At 38.0% G+C, this 11,323-nt stretch overlaps 1 protein-coding gene across 1 annotated transcript; it reads right to left on the reverse strand.

Moving 5' to 3' along the window:
• Positions 1 to 10,560: 10,560 nt before the first annotated feature.
• On the reverse strand, positions 10,561 to 10,914 carry LOC106770284. Its single transcript, XM_014656102.1, has one exon. It carries the CDS (start codon positions 10,912 to 10,914, stop codon positions 10,561 to 10,563), a length of 354 nt encoding a protein of 117 aa, XP_014511588.1.
• Positions 10,915 to 11,323: the final 409 nt, after the last annotated feature.

An 11,323-nucleotide genomic window follows, 5' to 3' on the forward strand; every position in this document is an offset into this window, starting at 1 on the left:
AGAAATTTCTTCTTTCAGGCAAGACATGGAAGAAACTCTAAGTCAAGCGTGAGATATATAAAAAGGATTACTGAGGAAGACACCCACACATGGCTTTGAAGAAGCAACAATAGTCCTTCTGTTCCTTGGAGGTCTTGTCTCTGAAACGAAACTAATGCTAGATGCCTCAGTTGAAGGTAATATAAAGTGCAAGACTCCAGAGGAAGCCTTTGAATTGATTGATAACATGGCTACTCATGATAACGATATGCATAGTGAAAGAGGAGCTCCACCTCAACAGAAGGGAGTTCTACAATTACAATCTCAAGATGCCTTACTTGCATAGAATAAAATCATAACTCAAGAGTTGGAGAATTTGACGAAGACACTTGCTCAATTGCCAAAGGAGCTGAAGAACGTTTAACAAGTTCAACAACAACTTTGTGAATTATGTGTTGGTGGTCATATCAATGGTCAATGTGCTTTTCCAGTGGAGGCCCAAGAAGAAGTCAATTATATGGGCAATCAATTCCAATACAACGAAGGTAATTTCAACCAAGGCTGGAAACTTCACCAAAGCATGGGTCAAGGGCAAAATGGATAAGTTGGACAAGCAGGACAATTCAATAGACCACAACAACAACCATCACTATGACAATAGGTATCTGCTTTAAATGATAAAACCACAAAGTTGAAAGAGATGTTCCAACAATTTATGCAGGTGAGTACCTCCAATCATAAGAGCGCTGAAGCTGGTATGAGAAATTTGGAGATGCAGGTCGGCCAACTGGCCAAGAAGACGGAGGATAAAGCAGAGAAGCAATTTTGGGCTAACACTGAGGTTAACCCTAAGGAAGAATGTAAAGCTATAGTGAGAAAAAAAGAGAGAGTTGCGTTAGAAAAGAGAGAAGAAAAAGAAGAAAGAAAAGGTGAGGTTGAGATGAAAAAGAAAGAGAAGAAGAGGGAAGAGAAAAAATGCAAAAAAGAGAAAAGATTCTTCCTCAGGAGTGTGAAAAGATTGATAAAGAGAAACAATTAGGCTATTTTGTAGAAATCTTCAAGAAATTGGAGATTAAAGTTCCTCTAATTGATGCATTGCAACAGGTTCCTGTGTATGCAAGAAATCTGAAAAGGTTCCTCATAAATAAGAGATATCTAGATGAGGAGACTATTGATGAACATGGTACTTGTAGTGTGGCTTTGAAGAAGAAACGTCCTCCGAAGGTGAAAGATCTAGGAAATTTTTCCATTCCTTGCATCATTGGGAATTGGTTAAAGTTACCTTGGTTGAAATTTCAATTCCTATTTTGGAACTGATTACCCATGTAATTAGCCTCCTGTTGCATGTCTTCCGGCATAGCACATTGACCATTAATGTGGTCACCTCCACAGAAATCACAAAGTTGTTGTGCTTGGGAGACATTTCGAATCTCCTTTGGAAGTTGTGAAAAAACCTTTGTAAAATTATCCAGTTTTTGAGTAAGGAGGTGGTTCTGAGCTAGCATAGCATCATCAGCAGGCAAATGCAAAACTCCCCTCTTCTGCACTGGTGTGCCCATCTCACAATAAGTCTCCTGTTCATTTGCAGCCATACTCTTAATTAGGTTATAGGCCTCATCCTCAGTCTTTTTCTTTATGTCACCTCCGGCTGAGGCATCTAGCATCATCTTTGACTGTGTGTTTAAGCCTCCAAGGTATGCAAGAACTAGAGTTGTCTTGCCAAAACCATGAACAGACGTCTTCCTCTATAGGCCTTTAAACCTATCCCATGCTTGTCCAAGAGTTTCTTCCATGCCTAGTTTAAACTATGTAATCTCCAACCTTCCTTGGGTGACTTTCGAGTGTGGAAAATATTATTCATGAATTTGGATGCCACAGTATCCCACGTAGTGAAGTTCCTTCTGGAAAGGAGTTCAACCATATCTTAGCATTGCCTCCTAGTGAGAAAGGAAACAAGCTAAGTTTTACTCGATCATCAGATACTCCGGTCATCTTCACAGTGTTGCCAATTTCACTAAATGTTGTCAAATGATCATAAGGATTTTCATTTGAAAAACTGTGAAATTGGTTACTTTGTACCAAATGAATTAATGCAGGGTTCCATCACCATATTGGTTATGTTGTCCCTGAGCATGGCTATACTGTTTAATTGAAACGGGCCCAACACATTTGATGCATCAGCAAGTGTGCGTCTAGGAGGAGGTTGCTCAGCTGCCATCTCTTCTAGATCTTGTGTAAGAGCCTCTGGTGAGGGTTGTAACAATCTCTCAGGAGAAGGAAACAATTCTCTAGATGGACATCTAACTCTCTTTCCCATTCTGTCTGTCAGTCCTTCAAGAAGCGGTTGCTGGTTTTTTTTACTTCTAGTATGAATGGCTTCCTGCATAAACAAGAAACAAAAACCCTAGAAGAACTTTTATAAAAAAAATAAATAAAACAAAAGCGAAAACAAAATATATACAAACAAGTCAAATTTAGTCAATTTACACTACTTGAAAAGTTAAACCACGAGTCCCCGGCAACAGCGAAAAACTTGTTAAGCCCCTGGCAAGTGTACCAGATCGTTATCAAGTAATAAACGGTAAGACCGAATATCGTTCTCCCAAAGGACTCTTAGGCCTAATCTTTCATGTAAATTGATCTCATAAGACTTGAAAAGAAATAATTTTGTAGTTGTATGCAAAACGAAAATAAACATGCAAATGCAAGTGAATCAATTGGCAAAGAAAAGATATGAATTAATGGAGTTGTTGGGGTTTACAATTTCATCCTTATCCACTCTCTTATATATACTTTTCTTATTAAATTCGCTTTATTATCAAATTGTCATGCAAACTTTCTTAGCCTACTCTAAACCCGATCTCTTGGCGAAAAGAGCCTATTACTTATTACCAGTTTACCAACCCTAGTCTCCCTAAGTAATTAGTAATGCAATATATTACAGAAGCAAATACAATTGGTCGTCCTACCCCTATCTCTAGGCAGTATTGCTTAATCAAGGGAATTCCTATCAGTTCATGACTTCCCCGTACGTCTCCGTATCGACAAAGACAAATATCTTCTTACCGAATGAGTTAAATGATAAGAGCATTAATCATAGATAAGAAACCCAACAATTGATAATACAAGCATATGAATAAAATAAGAATTTCAATATAAAAGAGTTTCAAAAGGATTACATTGTTCCCCGACAACAAAGGGTTTAGTTCACCATAGGCATGGTGAAACTAGATGGAATTAATGGAAAAGATGAAGGAGTAAACCCTAGATTTGATAAATTGGAGCCTAAGCATCCAAGGAACTGCCTCCAAGGAGTGTAGAAGTGCTCTGGACATCTCTGCTTGCCAAAAGATTACTCTGAAGGTCGCACTGGGGCTATTTATAACGCATAAAAGTAACAGAATTTAAGCCAAGCCCAACATTCCAATGCTGAGCGCTTAACTTGACCGCTGAGCGGTTTGCCTCCAAATCGCTGGACGCTCAGTGGTGTCGCTCAAGCGAGAGACAATGGACTCTCCTTCGAAACTGGCGCTCAGCGTTGGAAATAGCGTTGAGCGGTTAACTTGACTCTTCTTTTCTTCCTTTTTTCCTCTTTTTTTGAGTCTAAGTCCTCTCTTCTTCACTTCCATCCTCAAATCTCATCAACTCCTACAAAACAATGCAAAAAAAAGCATAATATCTCTAAAAACAACTTTTGACTCTCTTTTGACTAAACAAAGTGTTTTGCTTGATTTTATGCTCATTTTAAGCCATAAAGGGTGTCTTTTGATATCAATTTTAAGTGTAAAAATAACGGTTTTTAGGGCATTATCATCAAGCTAATGACGTTAAAAGAGCGGTTGCTGGGAGGCACCCCAGTGACTCAAAATCATTGATTTCTTTGATTTAATTATTTTAGTGATGTAACTTAAATACTTTGGAACATTGTTTTGTTTGGTTATTAGCCTGCTAAGGCGTAGCATCTACTGGTGGATCCTAGATGATTGAGTATCTACTAAAGGATACTAAGCTACTAAACACCTACTGATAGGTGATAGTGAGAAGAGATACACCTACTGAAGGGTGTTGGAGGATTCATGGGTCAGGCTCGTGACGTTAAACAAGCATACCTGGGAGGCAACCCGATTGTTTGGATTTATCTTTGTTTATTTTGATTTATCTCTATTCTAGTTGCATAAAAGGTTCTTAATTGTTGAATGTTTGAGAGGTGTGAGAGATTAAATGTATTGATTAATTGAGGGGTGGTGAAGTGAGTGGAAGTTACATGAAATTCAAAAAATTGAGAGTTGAGTTGAGGGGATTTAGTTAAGAACGTTGAGGGTAAGTTAGAAAGAAAGGAATGAGTACCGCGCTCACTGCCTCCACATCCAAAATCCGCCTCCAAGGAGTGATGAAGTGTATTTCTACGTCCTTTCTGCCAAAAGATGGACCATCTAGATCGTACAAATCTATTTATAATTCATTAAATCGAAGAAGAAACTACCCCAGGTGCAATAGTACACCGCTCAGTGGTGGCTCACTGCTCGATGGTGGGTACGACATTCAAAATGGTGCCCAGCGGTGTCGTCGAAGGGAAAAACCGTGAAAAACTGGAAAAACTGGCGCTCAGCACTAGGTCACCGCCCAGCGCCACATGCGGCACAAAACTGCACTTTGGTTGACTTTTCAACATTCTGGTTGACTGATTGACTTCTCTGGTTGACTGGTTGACTGGTTGACTTTTTTGGTTGACTGGTTGTTTTTTCCGCATTTTGGTTGAGTTTTCTGCACTACAACTCCTTGATACTTCAACCCTTCTTTCAAATCATTCAATAGACCTACAAAATCAAGGGAATTTGGTGATAAAATCATAAAGCATGTCCTTAACTCTCTTATTTACAAAATTAAAGCAAAAACATGAGTCTAAGCAAGTTTTTAAGTCAAAAAGGGTGCATTAAGTGTAAAAGTTATGTATAAAAATAACGGGTTTTCAACCGTTATCAATGGCCAGAGGATCAGGCACAAGCCAGTGGAGCTAAAGCAGCTGAAGCTCCAACTATGGAGGAGGATGATGAAGACGATGATTATGAAGATGCTGATGAAGAAGAAGAAGAGGAGGAGGAAGATTCTGATGATAGCATGGGATGAGGAGTTGAGATAACATCTACTGATGGATGCTATCATCAATAAAGCATGATTTTTCTTATCTTTTGTTTTGAATTATTGAACTTATTTTCTTCTGTTTTTAATATTGGTGTTGATGTACTCTTGAAACCTATATCTGATGTGATGGTCTAATGTTGATTTACGTGTGATGAGTATTGCTTGATGATACTTTAATATTGATTGATGTTGAGATTGTGTACTATATGCTGATATGCAGGTGGTTGTTCGTAAGTTGTGTGAACATATGCATGATGTTGTGATTGTGATTATGATGCTAAGCAGGATGTGTATCTAGAGTGTGTGGAACATTGAATTAGCCTATATGTGAGGCTTTGAACTTCAGAGTATTTGTTGTGAATGATTGATATTCTTTTGGAAGCATGAATGATTTTGCCCAGGTTTCTATGATTGAATTACTTGCTTGCTTGTGTCATATGATCAAGGCCATTTTCGACCTTTCTTAGCCAATGCATGATTTTAACCCAAAAGAAAAAGAGCACAAAATGTTCTACTCCTTTTGAACCTTAAGCCTTAAACAGAATATGAAAACTCTTTGTGAAAATTTCTACCTTGAGTTGAGTTGAGAACCATTGTGTGGTATTGATAAAGGTTCAAGTTTGGGGTTTTTGGAAAAGTTGAAAAAGAAAGATAAGCATTGAGCTAAGTGTTGAGCAAGTATGAAAAGAAAAGAAAAAGAAAATAAAACGCAAAGAAAGAAAAGCTCAACGCAAAAAGGGGAAAGTTGGGAATGAGTGACATTGGTTTAATTAAAGAGAGATTGTGCTTGAATGATAAATTTATGAATGACTCTCTTAACTCAAGGATTTTGTGATCTAGAAAAACCAATTTTTCTTCTTAACCCAACCATGTTACAAGCCATAAAAAGTCTTGGTGATGACATGTGTGTGTGAGTAAGTTTGATTGTGGTAAATGAAAAGCAATTTTGTTCTATGTGACATTGGGATAGTAGAGGGAAGGAGTGACCTCTAGAAACACCTGTGTGATTGATTGAGGCAAGGCAAGTGTACATCTTGACTGAATTCTGTTTGATGAGCTAATTTAAGTAATTACTTGTCTTGAAAGAAAGAGTTTTAAAATGTGTTGAACCATTGTATTGATTGGTGGAAGACCGAGTTATATCTTGTTTGCTTGAAGACAAGCAAAGTTCTAAGATTGGGGTTGTGATAACGGTTGAAATACCGTTATTTTTATACTTAATTTTGATATTAAAAACACCCTTTATGACTTAGAAACTAGCTTGAAATCATGCTTTTGCTTAAGTTGGGAGAATAAGAGAGTTGAAGGTGTTATTATTGGTTTTATGCTTGGTTTTCCTTGTTTTGACATGAATTAAGGTGATTTGGATGAAGAAGTTGAAATAGCAAGGAGTTGGCGTCAGGAGAAGTTGGAAAAGTAGTACATAGAAGAATCGCAGAGAGCGCTGAGCGTCAGTATGGGGCGCTGAGCACCAATTTCTACTGTTTCACGCTTGGGCACCACCGTTGAGCGTTAGGATCTTCTGTCTCACTCCTGAGTGCCACTGCTGAGTGCCAGAGTCTCCTGTCTCAAGCCTGAGCACCACTGTTGAGCGTCATTTAAGTGCCACACCTACCGCTGAGCACCCATTTTAGCACTAAGCACAGACGACGTGGGCTTGAGCCAGTTTCCGCTATTTTTTATAAACTATATAAGGGTAGAGGTTTATCTTTTGACATAAAGAAGTGCAGAAACACTCCTTTCACCTGTAGGAGGCATATTTTTGATGCGGAAGCTCCGATCTTCAACTTTTAGGGTTTTATCTTTCATTCTTTTCCATATTTCATCTAGGTTCACCATGTCTATGGTGAACTACACTTCCATTGTTGTTGGAGAAACAATGTAATCCTTTGAAACTCTCATGTATTGAATTGATATATATATATATATATATATATATATATATATATATATTATATGCTTTACTTCATTAGTTGTTAGGGTTTTTCCTCCATACTCAATGCTTGCTTTGTTTAAGTCACTCAGTTGCATGATTATTGTTTTTGTCGATATGGACACATACGGAGGAATCGAGAACTGGGGAAATTCTCCCAAAGGTAGTATTAAATAGACATAGGAATATGAAGGTTGGTTGCATATACACTTCTGTGCTTCAGAATTAATTATTAGGGATGCTAGGAATTGTATGAACTCGTAATTAAGGATAGACTTATTTCACTGAGACATCTGGTTTAAGTGTTTTAGAGAATGACATTAACATTAATGAAGAATTTGAATTCTTAAATACATGAGAGTGGAAAGGATAAGTCGAAAACCCCAACAACATAATGTTAAGACTCCGGCAAGTGTACCGAATCATATCAAGTAATAATAAGTGGTAAGACCAAGTATTATTTCTCTAGAGACTCATAGGCCTAGACTTTCGTGTGAATTATTGATTATTTATGACTTGAATAATGAAAATTAGGGTTTATAATGCTAGAACGAAAATTAAACATGCACATGCAAAAGTTGATCAATTGGCAGTTGAATGATATGGATGAATGGTGTTGTTGGGGTTTCTGACTTATTCTAATCCACTCTCATATATTTACGAATTCTGCTTTTTCATTAATGTTAATGCCACTTTCTAATTTACCCTAATCCCATTGTCTTGGTGAAAATAGCCTACTGCTAATTACTAGTTTACAATGTCTTATCTCCCTAACAATTGTTCATGCATTACATTCGCACAGAAGCTTAAAGGCAATCGGTCCTCCTATCCCTATGTCTAGGTAATATTGCTCCCGAGAGAATTGCCTCGTGTCTAGATCTACCCACATGTGTCAATATAGATAAAATCAAAGATCACGCCATTGAATAATGTCTTAAACAAAGCATGCAAAGATAATGGAGGAAAAACTCTAACAATTAATGAAATCAAGCATATGAATAAAGTGTCAATTCAATATATGAGAGTTTCAATAGGATTACATCGTTTCCCCAACAACAATGGAGGATTAGTTCACCATAGACATGGTGAAACTAGATGAAAACAATGAAAAGAATAAAAGATAAACCCTAGAACTTGTAGATAAGAGCTTTCGCATCGAAAATCCGCCTCCAAGGGGTGAAGAGTGTGTTTCTGTGTCTCCTTCTACCAAAAGATAACCTCTTTAGGTCGTGCAAATCTATTTATAGTTCATTAAAATCAACAGAAACTGGGCCAGGTCCAAAGCAGTGGCGCTCAGCGATGGGTACGACACCCAAGATGGATGCTCAACATTGATGCCCAGGCTTTTGGCAGTGACTTCACTGTAGAAGCCAGTGCTCAACGGTGAGGTAGCGCTCAGCGGTGGGCGCGATACTCAAATTCTCCCTTCAGCAACACTAGCGCTCAACGTTGTCCTGGCGCTTAACAGTGGCTGCATTTCTTCATTTGTGTACTTCTCCATCTTTTCTTGAGTCCAACTTCTCCCTAATTCAACTTCCTTCATTCAATTCATGTTAAATCTTGCCAAAACAAGGAAAAACAAGCATAATACCATTAAAACCACATTTGACTCTCTTATTGTCTAACTTAAGCAAAATTCATGTTTCAAGCTAGTTTCTAAGTCATAAAGGGTGTGTTTTATGTCAAATTTAAGTATAAGAATAATGGTTTTTGAACCGTTATCACAACCCCAAACTTAGAACTTTGCTTGTCCTCAAGCAAACAAAGTGCAACTCAGTCTTCCACTAATCATCACAATGGTTCAATCACATTCAAAACTCTTTTTCTTTCAAGACAAGTAATCACTTAAATCATGCCTTCGTTCTCAATGCTTATCATGGTGTTCATACAATCATATAATATCCAACAGATGCTATTCTCATGAATGTTCAATTAGCTATATGAGGGAAGTAAAAGGAGATTTGAGAGAGAACATAGGCAATTACAAGAAAGAATAGAGAGACAAGAGAGAAGAAAAGAGAGAAAACGAGAAGAAGAAAGACAAAGAGAGAGAAAGAGAGAACAAGAGAGAAAAGAATGGGAAGAAATAGTGAGAAGAGAACTAGTGAGAAGAGAAGAAGAAGAAAGAGAGAAAAAAGAAAGAAAGAGAACAGTACAAGAGAGAAGAGAAGAAGAAAAATTCAGAGAGAAAGAAAGAAAGGAAGAGGAAGAGAAGGAAGAACTTGAAAAGAAAGACATGGAAGAAAAGAAGAAAGAACAATGGAGGGCAACATCCCTTACTCTTACAATAGAATACAAATTTTTAAGGGGAGGTTTTCTATCTTTTCACTTNCCATTTGTTATTGAATGTTCTAATTCTATCTTTTCTTTCCAAAGAATTGCCATTAAACCTTTTCCACAGTTACAATCTTTATCACATGGCAATCAAAGACTTGAGTTAGAGATATCTTCCAAGTTATCATTAACTCAAGTCAAAAATAAATTTTCAAATGAAGTAGGGTTTCCTTATACTCACAAACATGAAAATTTCAAAGTTAGGAAACCTTCTTCTAGACATATTCCCTTATATTTCTTATTGGGTCAAATAAAACTAATTAGAGATATGTTTAATGCTTATTGCAGATTAATATTTGATCCAGGAGGAACTTCTATGGAGTTTACAAAAATAAGTCCTCAGGCAAACCATCAGATTTGAGGACAAATCCTTTCCAAGTGGGAGGGGATGATACGCGGGGCCCAAGCCCAATGTCTTTAGTGTAGTCTTTCTTTTATGTACTGTGTAAATGTGTTAGGTATGTGGGACTTCTAGTCCTATAAATAGCCATGCCTACACTTCTTGTACTTACTTTTGAGATTAATGAGAATAGAATTTTCTAAATTCAAGAAACTATTCTCTCTTGAAAGTCACCAGGCTAGAGAGTCCAAAGACTCCCTCTAGTCACCTTTCAAGCACACTTTATTATTTCATTTTTCCACTTCACCATTGTGCTTTTCTCTCACCATACTCTGCCACAATAGGACGTCACTCTTCCACGCAGCACCATTCCTTTGCTGCCACCTCGTTAGCGTGCGCCAGCGTCATCAGTGCTTCATTTCTTCTCGCACATCAGACACGCACATTTGCATCTTCATTTCACAGACACCTCGAGGGCATTTTCTCTCTCGAAGAGCTCCTCTCCACCAATTCATCACAGATCTCCTATTTCGTCAACATAAGTTCAATTTCCTTCACAGTTTCACCATCTCTGGTCACCTCTCCTCCTTTTGCACCGATCATCTTCATCCAAACCTAGGGTTTCTTTCTTATTTTTCCATTTCCTTCAATTTTAGCCGATTAAAACCTTTGTTGAACCGATGGAAACCTTTTTCATCGATTAAACTTCGATTCCCACCGTTTAATCGGTCCAAATCCAATTTCCCCTCTTTTCTAGGGTTCATTGTGTTCATTTTCCACATCCTTCGAGTCAGCTCTTTAGAGCTTCATTTCCATCATTCCGCTGCTTCGTTCATCGTCGGAGAAGCTTCGAGGAGGTCGAATCGGGTTCGCACAGCTCCAATCCGGCGTTCTCCTCAAGGCGTCTTCCATCTAAAGGCCATGACCATTTTGACTTCGACTTTCCAGGAAACAACTTCAATCTTGAATTGAACAATAATACCTGTTGCCCTGGATTGAAGACTCTCTTTATCAGCTTCCTGTCATGATAGAGTTTTACCTTTTCTTTATAACTCCTAGAGGAGTCATAGACATGAAAATGCATTTCTTCAAGGTCCAGTATCTGCCTCCTGCGTTTATTCTGGGTTTCATGAGGATCAAAATTCAGAAATTTCAGAGCCCATAAAGCTTTATGCTCCATCTCCATTGGCAGATGACATGCTTTTCCATACACCAACTAAAAAGGTGACAAACCCATGGATGTCTTCTTAGCTGTCCTGTAAGCCCACATCATCTAATTTTTGTGACCATTCCTTCCTTGATGAGACAACTATTTTCTCCAAAATCCTCTTTATCTTCCAGTTAGAAACTTCAGCTTGGCCATTTGTTTGTGGATGATAGGGTGTGACCACCTTATGTTTCACCCCATAATGTTTGAGGACCTTTGCTGGCTGAAAATTTAAAAAATGAGACCCCCCATCACTAGTGAGTACCCTAGGAGTTCCAAAACGTGAGAAAATTTGCCTTTTCACGAATTTAATCACAATGCTAGCATCATTCTTGAGGCATGCGGAAGCTTCCACCCATTTACTCACATAATCCACTGTCACCAATAT

This window comes from Vigna radiata, chromosome 8, assembly GCF_000741045.1.
Source record: "Vigna radiata var. radiata cultivar VC1973A chromosome 8, Vradiata_ver6, whole genome shotgun sequence".
NCBI lineage: Eukaryota > Viridiplantae > Streptophyta > Magnoliopsida > Fabales > Fabaceae > Vigna > Vigna radiata.

Excerpts from the sequence above, each read along its gene's own strand:
- LOC106770284 (XM_014656102.1), bottom strand. The coding sequence starts at position 10,914 with ATGGAGATGGAGCATAAAGCTTTATGGGCTCTGAAATTTCTGAATTTT.